This window comes from Eschrichtius robustus, chromosome 3 (genome assembly GCF_028021215.1).
Source record: "Eschrichtius robustus isolate mEscRob2 chromosome 3, mEscRob2.pri, whole genome shotgun sequence".
Lineage (NCBI taxonomy): Eukaryota > Metazoa > Chordata > Mammalia > Artiodactyla > Eschrichtiidae > Eschrichtius > Eschrichtius robustus.
This window is the reverse complement of record NC_090826.1, coordinates 96,987,976-97,009,990: the sequence shown is the minus strand read 5'-3', so window position 1 is coordinate 97,009,990 and position 22,015 is coordinate 96,987,976. Positions and strand designations below refer to the sequence as shown.

The following is a 22,015-nucleotide window of genomic DNA, read 5'->3' as shown; positions in this document are numbered from 1 at the left end:
ACTAAAACACCCAGATCAGGGGATATTCTCTTGTTGGCTTTCTTTTCCCAAGGTGCTAGGACACACAGTCAGAGAGCTGTCACTCTGGCTGATGGTGAGGACCTACCTGCCTCAGTTTCCCCACATCAGTGGAGGGCTCTTTCAGGCTGGATGGATAGGAGGGCTTAGGCCCTGGGAGGCAGTGTGTGGCAGGGAGATGAAAGGCAGTCCCTCACGCTCCCGTGCACCTCCTTCCACACCTCCCTCTGGATGGTGTTTTCCAGTGCCCTTATCAGTGCCTCTAACAAGGCCCAGGAGACCCTGGGAGACTGCCACCAGGGTTTCTGCTCGTGCCCTGAGAGCTCTCCACTCTGTCTGCAGGCCCAGAGCACCTACCTCTGCAATGGTTTCTCCTGCAGGCTGTGAGCCTGGGTACTGCTCAGGACAACCAGGTTCAGGCAGGAAAGCCAAGTCCAAACCACAGCTTTCTGAAGGCCAAGCATCAGCCCTCAACCAGCCGTAGGCCCCAGAGAGATGCCTGGACTAGGAGCTCCGTGAGGGCAGGGGAAGAACCTGATCGTTCACTATTAGATCTCCATCCCCAGCCCTGGGGCCTGGCCCCGAAGAGGCACTTGACACATAGATGCTGAACAGTTACAAAGGCAGCGAGCAAGACAATGGGTAGTGCTGCTGGGAGGGGGCTGGGAGGGCCCCTGGGGTCCAGACAGATCTCACTTCTGCCACTTATTGGTTGAGTCACTTGAGTTCTCTGAGTCTCCAATTATGACTCTTTATCTGAAAGGTGAGAATAACAGTGCTTGTCTCACCCACTGTTTAAAGGTTGTGATGTGACCCTGTGTGTACCGCCGGGCCGGGGGCTGGCAGGACCACCACAAATGCTGCAGTGTAGGCAGAGGCAGAACTCCCACTACCACACCTTCATGACACCCTGGTACCACTGCAGAGCTTCCACGGGGGCCTCTTCCACCAAACACACCTCCCCACTCGTTCACCGATGCCTCCTGCCATGCTGTGTGCCGGCAGGAGCACCCTGTATCAACCAATGCATCAGACCCAGTAGGAGATTTATATGAGTTTATTACATGGAATTGGCTTACATGAGGTGGGGCTGGCTAAGCAGGTCCAAGGTATGTGGGGCAGGCAAGCAGGCAGGAAGGGAAGATCATGGGCAGGCTGAAACCCACAGGCACCAGCTGAAGCTGTTGGCCACAGGCCTGAGTCCCTCTCAGGGAAGACCCAGGCCTTCTCTGAAAGGGCTTCCAACAGAGTGAGCCAGGCCCAGCTAGGATAATCTCCATAATTTAAAGCCAACTGATTAGGGACTTTAATCACCTGTGCAAAATCCCTTTACAGCAGCACCTGGGTTAGTGTTTGACTGAGTAACTGGGAGATGGGGAGTGCATGCTACAAAATAGCTGCTGCTTCCTTTCTGTTCTCCAGCTCCATGAGAGACTAGCACATGGGAATTCTAGCCAAGCCAGGCTACCAGGAAGCCATCACATACCCCATGGGCTTAAATCTGCATAAAGACACACTAGTCACACTTCTCGGCAACATACAGTCACAGTTTACAAAGCACATTTAAATTCCATTGTCTCACATAATCCTCCTGACAGCTCTCTGAAGAGAATTTAATTATTTTATTTTACTGGTGACTTACCCAACCTCACACACAGCTGCTAAATGACAGAGTTGGGACTTGAGCCCCTGTTGACCTGATTCATTCACATCCTCACCAGAGAGTGAGTCTGATAAGGGGAGGGAGGAGAGAAAAGCTTTGGTTTCTGGATGCATTTTAGAGAAGGACAAAGGAATAGAGACCCAGGTTTGCAAGACAATCTTTGCCTAAATTTTGGTTTTGCTGGGGTCTATTCTGGATGATAACAAGATAAGGCGTCACGAACAGGGGATTTTACTCTCCTGCATATGGTGCTAAAAAGGTACCATTTCTTTCCCCCAATTAAATTTAATCTGTTCCAAGACTCTATCCTACCTGTCCAGAGGGGAATTCAAGGTGCTATTATTGGAGCTTCCTTGCCCACTATCCATCAGAGGGCAGCAAAGGCTCTGGGGTTTCCCACATCACAGCACATTCAGGAAAGGGTCCACTGACCTCTGTGCCCACTGTCCACCAGCTCTGCTCATGACCAATCCTCATTTGGTCTCTGCTGAGAGTCAGCCTTCTCAGGCCACCCTCCTGCCATTGTCCTCAGCGCCTGCCACCTCCCTGGAGCACCACAATGAACCGTGGCCCCTCCCAACATCCTTGGAACCCCCATCCCTTCCCCTTTAGACTGTTTTCCTCCAGACTTCCCCCCCACCATCTCCCCATACAAGACAATCCAGCGTAATCCCCTCAATGAACCTGTATTTTCACAAAACAAAATCCAGGAAATGCTAAGAGTGGTCTTCTAGGTGCCTGAAAACTAACTGGTGTTTTTGGCCTTACCACCCCAAAACAGCAGTAACAATGACAAAACTTACTGAACATTTATCGTATACTAATCACTTCACTTCTGTTCCTTCATTTAATCCTGTTAATAAGGTACTATTATTATTAACCACTTTTACATACGAGGAAAACAGACAGAGGGCTGAAGTCACATGTCCAAGGTCAGCCCAGCTCACAAGCGCCTCCCAGCATTCTGACTCCAGGGCCTGCACTCTATAACACTGCTCTGTGCTATTTCTCCCCAAAATAGGTGTAAGGCAAGGTGGCACAAAAGCTTGCCTGTGATCTTGGGATGGAGGAAGGACCATTAGCTACAGAAGCAAAATCAAGTCACAAACTAAAATTGCAATAAATTATCCCACCCAGGTGGGTGGGGAGTAGGGAAGGGGAGTAAAGGATTCAGATGCTGGTTCTACTATCTACCAGCTCCCTGACTTATCCTCTTTGAGTGTCAATCTCCTCCATTATCTCCATTGTAAAATGAGGATGGTGATCCCAACCTTCCAAGCTTGATGAGAGGACAAAAAGAGAAAAAGTATGTGAGAGCTCTTTGTAAACTCTGAATTCTGTAGATGTTCCACGTTAAGGGCTTGGGGCAGAACATATGCCTCGCCAGCGCCTCGGCGTAATAACCTCGGCCTTGGCAGCCCCAAACGAAAGACAGCCCGGTGCCAAGGTTAGGTCATTGTGCTGGAAGCTAGGAGACCAAGCAAGAAATTCCCTTAGAGACTGAGGCAGAGAGACAGAGAGTTTGCTTTCCTGTGCTAAAGATGCTGGAAAGCATAGAACTACATTTCCCAGACTTCTTTGCAGCTAGGGCCCACATGTGACCGAATTCCACTAAGAAAATTCGTACATGAGACTTGGACGGGTTGGGGAGGGGAGGCGTGGAAGTAGAAAGAAGCAGCAGGCAGCAGCTGGGCCAGGGAAGGTGAAGCCTCCTGGGTGAGCTGCGGGAGGTTTCCAGCGCCTGCTCCCTGGGTAGAGGGCAGCAGAGCTGTGTCTCCACCAGAGCAGCCCCGTGGGATGCTCGGGGAATTCTCCTGGCTCTGTGATGTCTTGGCCCTCTCCAAGGTTCTATAAACTACCTAATGTCCTCTAATAAATTCCTTTCTGCTTAAATCAGCCAGAGTGGAATCTGTTCTCCCAGACTGGTATTGGAAGAGATTCCAAGCAAGAAACCCTCGAGGATATGAGAATCTGGGACTGGTTTCTGAACGAGTTGCATTTCCAGACAACAGAGAGCTGGTTAGCATCAGAAGACAGGATTTTAGCAGTGGACGGTTTCCTGGTGAAACAGCTACTGCTATCACTCTGAGGTCTCCACAATAAGGTGTCTGTGGAAGGCAAGGCTTCAGCAATTTAGCAGCTGCTGAGATAAACCTCTAAAATAAACTTTTATTGTGAAAAATTTCAAACCAACACAAAAATAGAGTTGCATGATCAACCCTCATGCACCCGGTTTCTACAGTCATCCCCCTATCATTGTCACTGCAGGAACTTCCTCTGTCCCAATTCACTGGATTGTTCTGAAGCAAATCTAATATAACATTTCACCCAGAAGTACTTCAGCGTACTTCTCTAAAAGGTGACTTTTAAAAACATAACCACGATAATATTATCTCACATTTTAGAAGTTAACACTAATTCCTTAATATCGTCAAATATCCAGTCAATGTTCATATTTCCCCATTGTCTTGCCTTTTGTTTTTTAACAGTTTGTTCAAATCGGGATCCAAATAACTCTATACACTGCAATTAGTTGATACATCTAAGTTTCTTTTAATCTATACATTTCCCTCCCTCTTTCTCTCTCTCTTTTTATTTTTTTCTTCCTGTTGAAAAAATTGGGTCATTTGTTCCATAAAATTTCCCACAGACCAACCCCTCCCATCTAGCTTGTTGGAAAGTTAAAAACCACATTTCCAAGACTCTCTTTCACCTAAGGTTTCATCACAACCTGGCTTCTCCCCGGCAGACCACCCACATGGAACTTGTAGGTGGAAGTGAGCCAGGTAAGAAGAGGCAGCTCTTCAGGGTGGGGCTGGAGGCAGCAGAGTCCCTGGGGGCACCCGTGGTGGGGACTCTGGCTTCTCCTCCCTGGAACCCGAGGAGCCAAGCGGCAGGTGGGGTGGCAGTCTGGGTGTCCCTCTTGGCTGCAGGGCTCCTGGCTAAGTGTCCAGGCCTGGTCCCTTGGCCCTCCCAGGGATCCTGTAAGCCACCCCTCTCCATGCAATAAATCCCTTTAGGTGTGAACTGGTCAGAGCGCGTTCTGCTGACTGCAGTAGAAATCAATGTGGGGTGGGGGGAGTAGAATAAGCCTTAATGCTGCACAGCACTTTAGGGTTTATAAAACACTTTCACATACATTGGGTGCTCTTAACTACCCCACGAGGAGGGCACTGAACAGATGAGTCAGACCAAGCAACCACGTCTCCCAGTTAAGCAGTATCTCAAGACTCAATCCTAAATCTTCAGATTCCAGGTTTCACACTGTTCTCTCTCACCAGCCGCCTCCCTCTCCTCACGGGCTGCCAGATTCACAGCACAGATGAGGGGTGTCTGGGGCTAAGATGGCCCCGGGAAATAAGGCAGCACAGAGAGATGGTAGAGGCTATAGAAAGATGTCTCACTTTGCGTAAGATGAACATGCATCCTCCTCAAACCTCTCTGCCTGGTGATGTCAGCGACAGGGCCGCTTGGACAAAGTCCTGGGGTCTGAGCACCCCGACACTCTTCTCCTTTCAGCCGGGCTGTGCTGGAGGGAGGGGCAGCAGTGGTCAGGAAAGACGGCCATTCAGGCTAAAGCCCACTCTGTCGCCCCAACTCTGTCACCAAAGCCTCTTCAGGGTCCCTGTTCCTGTGTGTGTGTGTGTGTGTGTGTGTGTGTGTGTGTGTAAGGGGGGTGCACTTGGAGTTGGTCAGGGAAATAAAGTGGAAGGGGGCTCAGGGGAGGACTGAGAGGACTGAGGCTTTCTGCAACGTGTGCTCATTCAAGTTTAAGTAGCGGCAGTGGCCTGAGGTTGTCTGGATGAGAGGAGGGGCCGGGGGAGGGGGCTCCGAGGGCCTCCCCCCGGCCCTTTCTGATGGACAGCAGCTTTGATCCTGGGGTCTGAGGCTCATAAATAACGTCCCAGGCACGGGTGTCCTGGGACTTCTCCAAGGGCGGCTGGCTGACAAGGCCAACTTGGGCAGGCCTCGCGGGCAGGCCTAGCCCCACTGCAGTGGGCCGTGATGGGTTTATGGCCAGCAACCAACAGTAGTTACCTCAGATTTATCACCCTTCTACGAGGGCAGGGGGAGCCGCTAAAGGCTGCCAGGGAGCCCTTAAATCACTGTGATGGGAAACACTGTCAGAGGCAGCGGCGGGCAGGCAGGTAGGAGCCATCCTGGGGGCTTGGGCTTCCTGCTGGCTCCTTGGGTTGCAGTCCTTTCCAGAGGGGGATTTATAGCCCTGGAGCCCAGAGGAGCCAAGAAGCCCCCCAGTGGGAGACAATAGGGACCACAGGGGCTGAACGAGAATGAGGGTGCCAGTGCAGCTGGATTGGCGCAGGCAGGGCCATGAGAGGGAGCACAGGCACCCAGCACCCAACCTGCTGGCCGCAGTGCCTGCGAGAGGGCAGCTTGCCACCTTGGCTAGCACTGCCTGGGCGGCGCCACCCTCCCGGCGGCACGACCATCTGTGAGCAAGGCTGTTCGCAGCAACCCTCTGTGTGCAGATACCTGTGCCCTTTCTCTGGGTGTGTGTCTGTGTCGGGGTTTATATCAGCCAAAAAAGGTGCATGCGTACAGTGAGGCCATTTCCTATCATTCTCGAGCACCGGGCTGGGTAGTTGTGCCTATGAATTAGTATTGCACGTGTGTGCGGGTGGGGTGGAGGATGGGACATCATCAAAGGCAGTGGGTTCTGGGTCCTTGTCCACGCCCACCTACTGGGTGAGTCTGCAAATACAAGAATACAAGAGAGAGGACACTAGGAGGACAGGGAGAAGAGCTGGTGGGGTTTAATAGAAGGGCAACTACAGATGCAAGGAATGGGAGGAAAGAGAAGGTGGGCAGGGGTGGGTGGAAAGAGACAGAAGGATTAGAGAAAGAGCTCAAAGGAAGTGCCCAGATGTCCACACAATGCAGCCAACTCGGCCCCAAACATGGTCAGAGAGAACAGGAGGGAAAGGGTGGAGAAGAAGTACAGGAAGGAAAGCAGAAAGGACAGGGAGAGGAGGAAGGTGACCCAAGAGGCAGGAGTGGGGCGAGGCAGCCAGCGGGAGCGTCGTCTGCTCCGGGGGCCCGGGACCCGGCTTTGCGGCTTGCTCGCCTCAGCCGTCTCCACCAGCAACAGCTGGCTCTGCAGCTGGATCTGAACACAGGGCAGCCTGCCCTCCGGCCAGTCCCCTGCCACAGGCTGGCAGCCACCCAGGCCCAGCTCAGAGCACAAAGAGAGTGATCCAGGCTGGGGCCAAGATGGGAAGCAAGCGCGCCACCTTGGAGAGTTCACACAGAGAAGGGAGTCTCCGCCCTCGGACACACGTGGGCTGATGCGGACATGCATGTGCGGCACCCTGGCAAGGCCCAACCGCCACCCAACACACAAGCGTGTGCACCCACATGTCCATCTCCGTGTTCCCATGTGTCCTATGAGCGCTCGGGTCCTGACTACGATGTATCACTTGAACAGAGCAAAGTTGGTCCAGGCCACCTCTTCCTGCAGCCCCAACTATTCCTAGGCTTGGCTCCGCAAAGTCTCCCCTTTCTGTCCTTACATTTACTGTGAGGGATCTTCTGGCTGGACTGCCTGGGCTCCAGCAGCCTGAACCCCAAAAGGCCGGGTGTGGACCCAGACACTGCAAGCGGCACAGAACCTAGAGCTCATTTCTGCAAACCTGGCTCTGCCACTATAGACCCCACCCCATGGGTGTGAGGTGTTGGGTGTCTGTGTTTGTGGGTGTGCACCTGTGGTGCGTCATGTGACTCGGGGTGTCATGGGGCGCCCAGCCAGGTCGGATGCTGGGTGTGCTGAACCAAGCAACAGTGCTCCAAGTGTGACGTGTGGACCCCTGGCTGTCAGGAAAAGTCCCTCAGGGGCCCTTTAACTGCCCCCCGTTCCTATCCTTCACTGGTGTCTGGCCCTTTGTGACATTCCCTCCCTCTGGACTTGGGCAGGACCTGTGATTTGCTTCTAACTGCAGCATCAGGCATCCAGAGTCTCTGGAACCCCTGGACAGTGTAAGCTCTCTCCTTCTCCAACATCTACCAGAATTTTCATCCTGACAGACCATTCCCTGCCCCATCAATCAGGGCTATGGGTAAAGACCATGCAGTGAGCTCTCCACACATCCCCAGACCTCTAGCCTGGGCTGTGGCTGGGCTTCCCAAGGCCCCTCTGCTGTACTATGGAGCAAGGGACAGCAGGGGGTGCGCTTCTCTCTACACGGCCTTCTCAGGGAGATAGGGCTCCTTGTCCACCAACCTAAGTCCCTAGCACAAAGCCTGGCACAAAGTAGGATCACCATCAATCTTTATTCATCAAAGAATAAAGGACTTACGAAATAGCACACAAACTAGAGTGCTGTGTCTGTTTCTCTCAGAAAGACGATTTCGCCAGGGACCAGGGGACCAAGGGTGTTGGCCTGCAGTGATGCAGGAAGGAGCTAGCAGGAGAAACCAGACTTCTCTGTGGATGAGAACACAAAGCTGGAAACCTGGATGTGGTAGCCATCCTAAGATGCCTCCTACTTGAGCAAGGTTGTTACCTTTAGGGACCTTGTGTCCTTTCATGGCAGGAGAGAGGTGCTGTGGTGAACTAAGTGGCAGAGCTACATGCCCAAGGCTGCAGTTTAAAAAGAGTGCTCCCCCCCATTCCCACCATCCTTCAAGTGGTGGGGCAGAGGAGGGGACAGGGGGTTTGCTGGCGCAGGTTTCAGCGGGTTTGCTGGCACAGGTTTCAATTCGCCTTTGAAATAAGGTGAAACAGGGACAGGGAAGGATCTCCAGGGCAGGCAGTCCAGGAGCTAGGGCTCTCCACACAGAGTAGGATTCTAATCCATTGCTGGAGTATTAGGGGCCACTCTGCCCCCAGCCTCCCAATATTCCGTAATACCTGTAAGTTCATCCATTAGGGGACAAAGCCTGTCACCCCGCAGTGAGAAACGCAGCATTGAGTAAAATATCCCTGGGAGGGGGAACAGACAGGGGCAAGTTCTTGCTCAGTTCCATGTGGTGGTGCATCCTCTCCCAGGCTCAGCTTTTGTGGGGAGGGTCAGGTGCAGGGCCCCCCTGGGAAGGGTGGAGTCAGTAGTGGGAGGCAATCACGGGCACAGAAGGGCAGAACAACTCTCTTTCCCCCCATTTTGGGCCTGGAGTCACCCTCCCCTGCAACGTCGGGGACAAGCAGTGGAGGTGACTGCTCCCAGCCAGCCCTGACACTCCCGCTAACCAGAGACAACAAAGGCTTCCCCGTCCCTCGTGCCAGCTTCTCTCTCAGCAAAAGGAATAAAACGGCCCACTTATTTTTATCACTCACAGATTTCCCGGGAAATGGGCTATTAGTTCCCCTAATGTAAAAATAATAGGCTCGTCCCCCTTGGTAGATGGCACAGCCCCAGCACGAACACACTCGAAGACCTGTCAGGAGGTCTCTCCAGTGGAGGCCGGGGGACGTGAGAGTGGGACCAGGACCTGCAGAGACAGGAACCAGGGGCAGGGGCTCCGGCAGCCCCCATGGAGGCAGACACACGGTTTCAGGAGTCTCTCCCCGCCACTGCCACTGCCCCACCCCACTCTTCACTGTAGAGTCTTCACGCCTTACCCTCACAAACACCTGGGGGGGGAAGTAAATACTATTATAACGCGCCCCAGTTAATAGGATGCGGGGCCCCGTAGGCCAAGGACCGGATGCCTCCCAGGGACCTGGGCCCTCCTTGTTCTAGACTGTGCCTTCATCCCCTTCCTTCTTTCTCCATCCCCCAGGATGGACCGACTGTGGTAACAGCACTTCTGGGACTTTGGGGGACCAGGCTCTCAGTGAGTTCCCTGCCCCATCACACACGGGGTGTAGGGGCTCCTCAGCCCTTGGCAAGGGCCATTCTCTCACACCGAGAACAGAGAAGGGGGCCTGGCTTTCCTGTAGTCTATGGACACTGGCCCCTCCACGTTGAGCCCAGGGCCCTGCAAGGCTGCAGCTGGCGCCTGGGCATTTAGTCACGCAGGCTGTACTCTGGTTTTATGTTGCTGCTTTACTTGTCACATTTATGACCTCTCTCTCCATCTAGGCTGCACGCTCTGTGAGGGCAAGGATCCCAGCTGGTACCAGTTTTGCTCCTGGGAAGCCTGGGCAGTGGTGGGCGGGAAATGGGGGTGCTCAGTGAGGCCTGGTGATTGATGAGACTTGGGGCAGGGAGAGGTTGGGGCACGGCTCCGTTCACACTGGCCACGGTGAATGTGCGACGATGCAACCGCCTTTTCTGCCTAAGCTTCTTGCTCTTCCTGGTCTGTGTGTGTCTCCCTGAGAGCTCCAGGCCTGGCACACAGTAGGTGCTCTCCCCCCACTCCTACCTCTGCTGCCCCTGCCCCTGCCCCTTAAACTGTGGAAGCACAAGCAGGCAGACAGCAGGGAGAGCCTCACCCAAAGAGCAAGAGACAGCTACCTGGCACTTCTCTACCCTTGGCTGTCAGGAGGCCTGGGGGGTGGGTGCCATGGCCTGGGGATGGAAGAAATGAACTCACATTATCTGTCTTTCTGTCCCCAAGGAGAAAGAGGGTCTGTTTAGAGCCATGGAGGTGTGCTGACAGCCTGGCTTGCTGCTGGGCATACAGCTGCCCAGGAGGCAGTGCCCAGCCTACAAGGGGGAAGCAGCCTTTGACCGCCCCCTTTCAGGCTGCCCATGGGGCGATCAGAGCCCCTTCTAGGGGATGGGGAGGGGATCATTCTGTGTTTCAGACGGGAAACCACAGGCCCAAGAGAGGAGAGAGGGGTCCAAAATCCCTCCAGTTACTTTGAAATTTCAAAAAGGGATGAAGATGCATCTACATCCGCAGGAACGAGTGGGGAGTCACCAGGGAACGCTTAAGGATGAGGCTGGGCGAATTTGAGTGCGCAAATGAGCAGGATGGCCGGTTTACTGATCGGCCTCCTCCCCCTCCCCCTCCCCCTCCCCCTCCCCCTCCTCCTCGTCTCCGGGTCTCTGAGCCGCAGGCCCCCGCTCCCCCGCGGGCTCCGCGAGCGGCTCCTTGCTCAGGAGGTAGTGCGCCAGCTGCTCCAGCTCCCCCAGGCTTATCCTCTGCAGGCGCCCCTCGTGCTCCTGCCTCAGCAGCTGCAGCACTGCCTCGGTGTCCTGGGGCCCAAAGTGTTTGGCTAGGACCTGGCCCAGATGGTGCCACAGGGGCTGGGGCTGGTGGGCCTCCTCGGGCACCGTCTTCTCCAGGGGCCGCATAATGACATTGATGGAGGCATTGGGCCCAATGCAGTAGTCGGAGAGATGCTTGTCATCCGCCAGAAGCTGGCCGCGGAAGAGCAGGTGTTGCTGCTCCTCGGGCACCCGCAGCCGCTCGGACACCAGCTTCTTCAGCATGGCCACGCTCTCTCGCCCCGACACCTTCAGGCTACATCTCCGGCCCAGGAGCAGCTTGACTGTGAGGAACATCGGGCCGACGGCGGAATCAGGGGGGATTCATGCTCCAGTGGCTGCCCTGAGGGTTAAGGGGCTCTGCAGGAGAAGGTGGCTTCTCCTTATCAATGGAGGGCGGTGGTCCCAGGAGGGCCCGGCCCAGGAAGACAGCCATTGGCCAATGCACGGTGATGTCACAATGCTGCCTGCCAGAAGGCTCATTTCCAGAGCGGGATATCAGGGAAGTGAGAGGGGCATTTGGGACACAGAACATCCTTCCTCCATGAGAGGAGAAAGGAGGAGAGAAGAGGAGAAAAGGAGGGTCAGGAAAGAAAACATAGGGCTAGGAGAAAGGAGAGCAGGACGGGGAATGGGAGGGCTCAAAGGACAGGGTGACAGAAGGAAACATGTCCATATTGACTCATTCAGCACTACATATTGGGTGCCCTCTCTGCCGGACCCGTCCCTGGTGAGAGAGAGATCATATCACATAATTTATCAAGTGTCTTCTTTCTATCACGCACTTGACATGCTCTCTTGGATTGAGTTTCCCACACACAAAGACAGGGATTCCTGTGCATGTATTTAGTTGGGAGGTGACCCAGGATGCGCTAGTAGGTGGGCGAGAAAGCAAGACGATGGGGAGCGGGGCAGCCCCCATTGCATCAGTGAGCAGATTGCCTTTGCGGGCAACTGGGAGCCCTCAGTCCTGCCAGGCGCTCTGGGAGGCCTCGTGGAATACACCTGCCATGCTGCCGGGGAAGCAAAGAGGCTGGATCCATGTGTTCTCGGTCCTGCCTTTGGTCAGTGGGGTACTAACTCCTTGGCACTTGTGGTCTGAATGCGTGCAGAGCATGCTCCCATGACCAGAGAAGACCCGTGGGCAGAGACTTGCAGGTGCTGGCAGCAACTCCAGCTCTCCCCATCCCCCCCATGCCCCCCATCCCCCACTCAAAAATAATTCTCTCTTGTCCCAGTTAAAACCTACTCATCGAAAAGAATGGGACAACCTGAGGGAGATGCCAGGACAAATAAGTAGCTATGAAGCATGGCCATGGCAGCTGGCCACTCCCATCCCAGTGACAGACTACCCCCCGGAGGGTTGCCAGGGATGACACCCTGTCCTCTCATGGGTTGGATCCCACTCTTGAAACAAGACAAAACCCTAGAACTTAAAAAATCCCTCATGACCTTTGAATTCCAAAGCCAACTAACCCCACCCCAGCCCAGCCCCTTTTGCTGAAATGAATCCACCAGAGCCCATCTTAAGGAACGGGAGCACTGAGGGGCTCAGGCTGGGCCACCAGCAGGGTCCGCAGCACAGGCATGGCCTTAGCCACCCCTCCCAACCTCCGGGGCGGGTACTGTCCTTTCCTCCACCTGCCAGAGGAGAAAATGGGGCTGGGCTCACACGGCCAGCAGGCAGCAGAGCTCACGTCTTTGCCACTACCGAGTCCTGCCTCCCGCAGAGGCTGCTCAGTGCCCTCTGTGTGCCAGGCATGGCGCAGGCGCCCAGGGCTCCAAGGCCAGTAAGGAAGGGGCATGACGGGGCCTCTGCGGTGTCAGCCACTGCTGCTGCCTTGGGAGTTTTCAGTTCAACTTTTAGCTCTCCTGGGCCAAGCCCTTTGTAACGGCTAGCACATTTCAGCCCGTGAGGAAGGTGATCATCTCATTTTGGAAATGAGTGAGCGTGAAGGCCTGGCTGATGTCCACAGCTGGTGGGGGGATACTGTCAGAGACGCCTTCACCTCCCCCCAGCCCTCCGTGTTCCAGGGCTGCGCTCGGCAAGCACCTATTTCTTTCCTCGCCTCCTCTCTCCCTCCTCCTTTCCTTCCTTTCGCTCCAGCTTGGGCTACACTTGATTGACACTGTTGCCAATGTCCCTGGACTTTCCAGACTTTGCCCTTCCATAGCCCTGGGCCGATTCCCCGCCCTGGTCGCTCCTGCCTCCACGTCTCTCTTCTGGCTCTGGCAGCCTTGGGCAGCGGAAGAAAACACCCATGGAGGCCACAAACTCAGCTGCCCTCCCCTCTCCTCCTAAGCCCATGTTCTCACTCTTGGCAGGTGACCAAATTCTAGTCCATAAACAAACTAAGCTCAAAAGCCAGGAATCTCCCCCAAGAATGAATGGCCCCAAGGGGGCGGGACTGGAAGGAGGAGATGCACCGTGAGTTCCGAGCCACAGGCTGGAGGACAGCGACAGTCTGAGCTGGGTTGGGGTCAGTGGAGATGCAGAGGAGGGGTGGACAGAAAAAATAAGAGGGCTCATTTGGTCGGGGAGAGGAGACGAGGAGGGAGGCAGGGAAGGGGCAGCTGATTGGGTGGCATTCCTCCGAGTGACACCATCCGGTTTCATCCTTTTGCTTTTGGAATCAAAACTAGCTCCTCAGCCTGGCATCCAAGGGCGTCACGACCTGGCTCTGCTTCCACCCAGCTTTCCCCACTTTGCATCCTCCACTCCAGCCACGTCAACCCGCCTTTTCTTCAACTTGCCTGTTTCATTTGAACTCTTCAACGCATCCTTCAAAACGCTGGTTAAAAACTCCTTCCTCATAAGGAAGCAGATGTAGAGAATGGACTTGAGGACACAGGAAGGGGAAGGGTAAGCTGGGATGAAGTGAGAGAGTGGCATGGACTTATATATACTACCAAATGTAAAATAGATAGCTAGTGGGAAGCAGCCGCATAGCACAGGGAGATCAGTTCGGTGCTTTGTGACCACCTAGAGGGGTGGGATAGGGAGGGTGGGAGGGAGGGAGACGCAAGAGGGAGGAGATATGGGGATATACGTATATGTATAGCTGATTCACTTTGTTATACAGCAGAAACTAGCACACCATTGTAAAGCAATTATACTCCAATAAAGATGTTAAAAAAAAAAAAAACCTCCCTCCTCCATGAAGACTTCCCTGCTTTCCCCAGTCCTGGGTGGAGGTAATCCCACCTCCCTCTGTGCAACAATTACCCGCCTTGAACGCTACCTGTGTTGATGCACCTACATGTGTCTGTGTCTCCCTCAGTGACTCGCAAGGGCAGGAACAGGTTTCATCTGTCTTCACATCCCCTGCCTCCAGCACACAGAGCCTGGTACACAGAAGGCCTCGCATGCATGTTTGCTGAATGAAGACGACAAAATTTAGACAGGCTGAGCCATGCAGGAGGATGCAGTGTCCAGTACGGCAGGCTGTGGAAGGCTATGAACCTGCCTGCAGCCTCTCCTTCTTCCCTAGAGAGACGACAATCTGAAATTACATAGAAAATAAATCAGAAAGTGATTCCAGTCTTTACCCAAGGATCTTCTATAGTATTCTTTAAATAGCCACCTCCCTTGGTGCATCTGGAATAAGATAGAATTTGCAGATGTACATGCAGTGTGTGGTGGCCCCCATGGACTCCGTGATGGCAGAGCGTCTGTCTGTGCTGAGGGAGCAAAGGGTGGATGAGGTTTCTCCTCGGCCATCTGGGAGTTCCCAGGCCCCGGATGGGAGGACCCTGTGGTGGACAAACCGTGGGATGGACAGGATCTGAGGGAGGGGAGCTTCGGTGGGAGTCACCCTGAGCAGAGCTAACATAGGAAGGCTTCCTGGGGGCCAAGGTTTGAGACATCTTCTGCAGGAGATGAAGGAACGTGAACTGGGGAGGGGAGTGGCCTGCAATCTCTCTCCCAGGCTGTGGGACATCTCAGGAAAGTGGCAGGGGCCAGAGTCCTGAGCTTGGAGGAAGATGAGAACCAGCCACCTGCCTCAGCCTGCCCTCCTAGATGCATCTGCCCGGGACACTGGCAGCCACTGGGGGAAAAATGTTGGGGCCTGGGCCTCTACAAGCAGGTAAGACTACAGCTCAGGCTCCATCTCCCCAAGGCTAGTGGCCACTTGCAGGCTGGCACCTCTGCGACAGGGGCTTCAAGGGCCACAGATGCTGGGTCACACTTTCCAAATCAGGCTTCCTGGTCTAGAGAGTCCCAGTGTGCTAGTGGGCCATGAGGACAGAAGCTTTAGAATTAGCAGTGTCCCCGGAAGCTGAGAGATGGTCACCACTGACCTCTGCCTCTGTGTTGGAGCCCCCATTGCCCAAGGGGGACAGTGGAGGCACGTTGCTGGGCCCTCAAATTGTATTAGGAGCTTGGAAATCTCATAATTTTTTCCCATGCAATTGCTTGTCTTCAGTATGCAGTTAGCATGAGAAAATGTAGTTGTGTAATCAGAACAGGCAATCAGACAATGATTGCCATAATTAGTGGGGAAGATTAATGGGAATGAGTGGGTTTTGCGACTTGAGGGAAAGGAACAAATGTGTACAGAGAGAAGGCTGGTCAGTGGTGGGTCCCAACCCCTCTCACAAACAACTATAAATGCAATTGTGTCACTGTGAAACCAGCACTAAGTCTGCAAGAGGGGAAGAGTGGGCAGGGGGAGGGTGCTTTGGGACAGGTCTGTGAACCCTTACGTGCCTGGAGCCCTTGGCAGGACTCCTGGACATTGGTACACAGAGGGCTTGAACTCTGTAGGATAAGAGCCGAGGGTCCAGCTGCCAGCCTGGGGCCACCTCGAGCAGCCCGCTCCTTGTGCCTCATTTGTGTCCCCTGTCTAACGCCTCCCCTCTCTTGTAAAGGTCACAAGAGGCAGGTCATGCCCCCAGGACCTTAGCACAGTGTCTGACCCATAAAGACATTCAGTGTGTATTTATAAAAACTTGGAAATGTGAGCTCTCACCCCCAACTGTCAAGGAAGACCCCGTTGCATGAAGATACATGCCCAAGTGTGGTTCCCCACAGGCGGGCTGAGCTCTCCTGCTGGCGCAGGTAGGCGGACAGAGCAGCCTCTGCAGACCTAGCAGGCCAAGGGAGGAAGGGGCCGAGAGATGCTGGCTGACAGCTGGTGGCAGGGGTGCCCTGCAAAAGGCTCATGAAAAAGGTACGCTATGCTTCTGCCCACCTCACTCCCTGGGCAAGTTATCAAGTTATTATTACACTTTAATAATGTCAAACTGACCTTCCAGGGGAGGCGGGGGCGGGGCGGCGGGGGAAAGGCTGGGTAGAGGGGGACTAAGAGACGCTGAGAAACGGGGATGGAGACAAAGCGAGCAGAAGAAAGGCAGATGGAGCCACAGAAACAGTGGAGAGGGGAGAGGGGTGGAGAACAAGAGGGCTGAGCGCAGGAGATGCTTAGAAAGGGGAGAAGTCCGGAGGGATTAGAGGAAGGGGGTAGGAGTGAGGGGCAGGGCGGGGGAGCCACACAGAGGCAGCAGGGAGAAGGTACAAAAGGACACTTGTGCCAGAAAAGGAAAGAGGGGGAGCAGAAGAAACAGGAAGGAATTGTTACTGCAAAAAAAGGACAATAAATACCTCTGCAGGCCTCCCTGCTGAGAACAGCATCCTTCTTCCCCTCTCCTTATAGCCTGGAAATGGTTCACGGGACAACTTTGGCAGAGAAAGTGGAGTCCGGGCGTGGAAAGCCTGAAATCCTGGTTCCGGCACCCCATGCCTCCTCCACCCCACGGCAGCCCCCCATCCAGCACTTCCTGAGCACACAGGGTGCGCTCTGCAAGGCCTGCAGGAGAGAGCGCTGAGCAGCAGGCAGGTGGGACACGGGCAAGTCCCCGACACAGCCCCGCCGCAAAGGCTGCCCTCAGGTCCACCACCGCGCTGCTCAACACCCCGTTCAGCCTGTGCCACCGCCTGTAGCTGTGACCAGGGACCCCCTGCCCCTTTGAGGAGGGGTCTCCCAGAGCTGCTCTGTGCAGGCCAGTGAGGGCTGGCCCAGGACAGGGCAGGCAGCTCCTTAGGTGGCCCCTACCCTGGGTACCCTCCACCCTGGGTGCCCTCCAGGGTAGGTGTTTGGTAGGTAAATGAGGCCCATCGTTCGTCCCTCATCCACTGGCTGGCACTGGTTGTCTCAGTAGCTATACCAAAGTGGGTCTGTGGCTGCTCCAGTGGGGACCTCAAAGCCCCCGGACATGGTCTTCAGGGGCTGAGGCTGAGGCAGATGGGCCCGAGCCTGGGCGGGCAGGGAGAGGGAACTGGAGCAGGAGGGAAGGAGATGGCAGGGGGCCTCGGAGCCCAGCGGACGTGGACTGCAGTCTCTGACTTGTGGGTTGCCCAGCCTCTCTCCAGGCCTCGGTCCTTGCACCCAACCACCTAGGTCCTGCCCTGCGCTGCTGGCCTGCTGGCCCTTGGCTGGGGACCGCTCAGAAGCCCAGCCCAGAGCAGATACGTGCAACTCAAGACTCACACCTTCTGGAAAACCTTGTAGGGCTGCAGCCTGCTGTGACCACTAGATGTCACTGGTGACCTCCCTGGGCGGCTCCAGCAGGCCCAACGGAGTGGGCCTAGGGCCTCCGCCCCCTTGGGGCCTGGGCGCACAGGACTGGGACTGGGCCCAGAGCCTCATCTGGAGATGAGCCCCGTCCTCCCACAGACTGCCCGTCATCCCCGCCCCCCGACCCGCACGGGTCATGCTCCAGGCAGCCATGCTCTGAGCACAGACATCAGTGCCCACCCTGAGCTGGGCGCTGTGCCAGGTGCTGAGGCAGGAAGAAAGGATAGAAAGACACGTCCCTGTGTGGGGGACACATACACATAAACCTGTCATTTTAGCACTGGGCATAAACTTGACCGTGGAGGGGAAGGAACTCCCAGCTCCAAGAGGAGGCGGGGGCCAGGCCAGGAAAGCTTCACCAGGGAGGGACCTGGGTGGGTCTGAAGGAGAAGCAGGAGCTTCCCTCCGTGAAAAAGGCAAGAAGGGCACCCTGGCTGAGGGTCCAGCATGCACAAGCCCACGTGTAAGAGTGTGGGACTCAGTGTAGGCGGAGCATGGTGGGCGGGGGTGAGAGAGGAGGCAGGGTAACCAGGCAGGGGCCAGTCACCTTCATACGTGTTCACTGCAGCTGAAACTTCTCTGAATTCTCCACGTCTCACTCTAAATCCCTGCAGTGCATGTAGAAGCCCCAAAGGAGCAGCCCCCAGCTCACACACACACATACACACACACACACACACACACACACACACACACACACACGCCTCCAACCTAACCTAGGATCTGCAAAGGGGCTTTCTTTCCCACGCCATCTTTGCGCTCTACCAGGGCTGCAGGAACGCCCAGCCAGCACTGCTGCAGAGAGGGAGTTCCCTCCTCCCCAGGGCCTTCCCCGGTGGGCCCTGATGGAGACGCTGCCCACGGCGCGGCTGGTGGCCTGTCATCTCAGTTGGGGGTGCTTCAACCGTGATCCACACTGGGTGTCCTCTCAGCCCATCTGCACCCCGGGGCTGCATGATTTCAGATGATAAAAGATAGTCTGCTTCAGCCTGTAGCCACGGTATCTGACGTTCATTTAAACATACTAAATGTGCTCTGAACTTTAAAGGGGTGTATTATAAACCCTCAGAAGTCAGCAAGATGACTCCTCGGAGAAGGAAGCATCAGTGGGCCCTGGGAGTGAGGGGGGTGCTCAGCTGCCCGAGCCAGCGCTGGTTATTCATGCTGCATCCGCGCCTGCGTTCCACAAACATTCCTCACACACTAAATCCGTGCCAGACGTTTGCGCTAGACCGTGAGGAGTAATCTCTGCTCTGCAAACCTAGCAGGGGCAAAAGGTGGGGCTCAGGCTGGACTCCGACTTGGCAGGTGGGGCACCAGAGGGGCAGGTGAGAGGGAGAGAAGCAGTTTTCTTCTGTCCTAGAAAAAGGGACAGGCATGAGGCTCTGGGAAGAAAGCGAAGGCAGAACCAGCCATTACCGGCTTCTCAATATCCATCAGGACTGCATGGGGGGAGCTAACTGTGAAAAGCCTCGTTCCAGGCCAACTTTAATTTAAAGTCCTCCGGGAGGCTGTGAGCAGCAAACAATCAGATAGTGTCAGAGATCTGGGGAGGGATGTGTGGGGCGAAATAGGAAACTGCCTTCCTCACTTGGGGCCAGGGAGTGGGGATAGCTACAGGGTCCTGGTGGATGAGGCAGGGCCTGATATGCCAGGCCGCGTGGAGCGTTATGGGGCAGATTCTGGTTTCATTAGGACTGATGCTCTGTAACCCATCATGTGTCCTTCAGTTCCTGAGTACTATTTCCCCCTTCGCTTCCTAAAAAAGAAAAAAATCTATAGTTTTGTCTTGGCTGCAACAATAAGAAAAAAAGATTTATTCACATCAAAACCAGATTAAATGGAGAAACAAAGGGGCTCCTGGGTCAGGCAGGATGGTGGTAGCTGGGTCCACAGATCCAGCTGAGGGCCAGAGTGGTCCTGGAGGGCCTAGCATTGGCGGGTACCCGCCTGGGAACAGCTTTGATTAATCTTCCCCACCCTCCAGGGATGACTGCTCTTTGAAGATCTGTGTCATCAATCAGAGTGGCAGGAACCCTCCACCATGCAGCAAAGATCAAACATGATGCATTAAAACTGAGGACAGAGGAGGTACCCACAGAGCCCTGCCCTGAACAATCTCCCGCTCTTGCCGGTCTTGCGAGTCCACCACTGGGTCTTGATGGAGAAGTCAGTGGCCATCATATGCTGCCACACTGATTCTGCAGGACCAAAGGGGCCCCTTGCCGCTCCTGATGAGATGCCAAGGCTGGTCCTCCAACAGGGCAGCTTGTGCCACCCTCTCAGCCTGGCTGTTGACCTAAGGATGCTCAGGCCAGCCCTTGGTTGAGATTCTTGCCCACCAGCCCCCTTCCCTGAATTGATCTAAAGGCAGTCTCCTGCCAGGGAAAACGGCATGTAACCAGCCACAAGACCGTTGCCCCAGAGACGCTGGGACCAAAATGGAGGTCCAGAGAGAAAAGAGGAAAGAAAGCTGAGAACAGACTAGGTGAGGCTGGGCTTGGGGGAACTGAATTACATGGCAGGCAGGCCTCTGTCAGGAGAGGAGGGACTGAATTACAGCTGACAAAGGAGCTAGTGAACTTGAATTTGATTTGGGCTTGGATAACCACAAGGAGGTCCAGCTGGCAGGTGGGGCATTGGGCTGGGCAGACTGCTGATCCTGTAGTGGTTGACTTCCTGCTCTTCCAGCTGGCAGTACTAACCACATGCAGCCAGTCATTAGAAAAGGCTGTAGCCAAAAGCAAGAGGGAAAACTTCTAATCCAACCAACAGCTGGTTGGATGTTCCAGGGAGCAGAATGGGCCATATCAACCAATGGAAAAACTCGGGCCCAGTCAGGAGCTGCCTCACCCTTCCTAGGAGATATCAGAATTTCTTCAACTGAGTCAGTCCTGGTATGGAAACCCAAGAGACCAGCTGCTGGACCGGCAGCCTGAGATCCCAGCTGATGGCCCTCCCAGGGTCACCAACATGGGCTCAAGAGCTTCTCAGCTGTAAGAATATCACCCTGGACATTTTGGACATTAAGTCCATTTCCTAACAAATGCTCCTGGGACTCCTAGACAAGTCAACCCATTATTCTCACTCACAGGAGACTGATTAAGAGTTAAGGGTCGGGTATAGCAGGACTCAGGGTCAGGCAGGGAGCACACAGCAGCAGGACCAGATCCGAGGGTGGCAGGGGCTCTTTGCCTTGGAGAGAACTAGAGAATGTCCAGGGAGCCACGAGCCAGCTGTCAGCCCTGCCCCTCCCTTGGCCTCTCCAAAATACTGTCCCCCATTGACACCCTTAATATACTTGTGTCTTCCCACCCAGCAGAATTCTGTACCTCAGATTCAGTAACTGATGGCTTGAGGCTGTGTCTGGCATTTTCAGTTGGTTTGGACACAAGGTGCTCAAAAGAGGCCTGGGAGGCAACGGGCAGGTGGCTGGGTGATGGGAGGGCCAGGCTGAATGGAGGCTGAGAGCTGGCCCTGCAGCCCTAGCTCTGGGCACCGGCTTCCTGGCAGGATGGCAGCTGCCCATCAGACGCCAGCGTCTGTCAGGAGTGGTGTGTCTGCAGTGACAACCCTGGGGCCAGGAAGCGGGGTGTGGGAGCCAAGACGAGAAGAGGAAGGCTCCAGCCTGGAGAGTTGTGGGGAAATGGAAACAAGGCCCTGGCCTATGGCTTCTCACTAAGCTTAGGTGCTGGGGATCTGGTCTTCAGCCCTGAGACCCTCTGGCCCCTTGGCTGAGGAAAGGCAGAAGCGACCGAGCTGGGTTCTTTGCCAGACAGGAACCAGTGGCCCAAGAACAGGGCCTGGTGGGAATCCCGTGGGTTGGCAGATCGGCTCTTCTCACCCAGCTGCTTGAGGGGTCACAGAGTGGTCAGTGCAGGAATCGCCCGAGCTGTCCACCACAGTGCACCCTCTCCAGCTCATGGCTGGGGAGAAGGGTAAAAGGGGATCTGGGTTCAGAAGGATTTAAGGTAACATTTAGGGAGAAATTTCTGATATGAAACTGGGATGCTGTTTTGTGTAAACTTTTAGCAATAAAGAGAACAAGCCCTGTTTAATCGAACCAGTTAGCCAGAAGCAGGAGGATGGAGACGCAGATGACCTCGACAAGCAGATGCCCTTGACAAGCCTTCATGGTAAACTCAAGCAGGGGTGCCAGGACAGAAAGACCCCTGCACTCCGGTCCACCAGGCCTCAGCCTAATGCAACAGGAAAAGAACAACTGAGATGTAATCCTTGTGTTCTGCTCAGTAGAAGAGGTGATGAGATGGCCCTGCTGTGGCCTAGCCTGGGGACCCCTGGGTGGTAGAATCACAGATTGCCAGAGAGAAAGGGGAGCTCAAAGAACAAGACCTGCTACCCCTATCAAGACACTGGGACCAGAGAGGTAACTTGCTATTTTCAGCCCTATTTTGGAGGGGTTTCCATGCCCATGGACCCCTGGGAGAATGCCTTCCAGGAGAGGAGCTGAAGCCCAGCCCAAGGAAATGAGGGAGGACAGCCATGGGGAGCTGGGTGTGGGGAATGGTCCCCAAGGCCCCAGCCAAGCTTCTGGGCCCCAGATGAAGAGTGAATCGCTGGTTCCCCCTGGAGGGGAGTAGTCAGTCACCCCGTAGAAGTTTATTTTTATACATGTCTGATCT

The 22,015-nt window shown here is 54.9% G+C and overlaps 1 protein-coding gene across 1 annotated transcript in view; it reads right to left on the bottom strand.

Annotated features, from left to right (window-relative positions):
• Positions 1–11,091, bottom strand: part of UBL4B (ubiquitin like 4B) — a 29,241-nt gene extending 18,150 nt beyond the window's left edge. The window contains exon 1 of the mRNA XM_068537559.1: positions 10,571–11,091. Coding sequence (XP_068393660.1) covers positions 10,571–11,091 — 521 coding nt within the window. The remainder of the gene's footprint in view (positions 1–10,570) is intronic.
• Between the last annotated feature and the right edge of the window lie 10,924 nt (positions 11,092–22,015).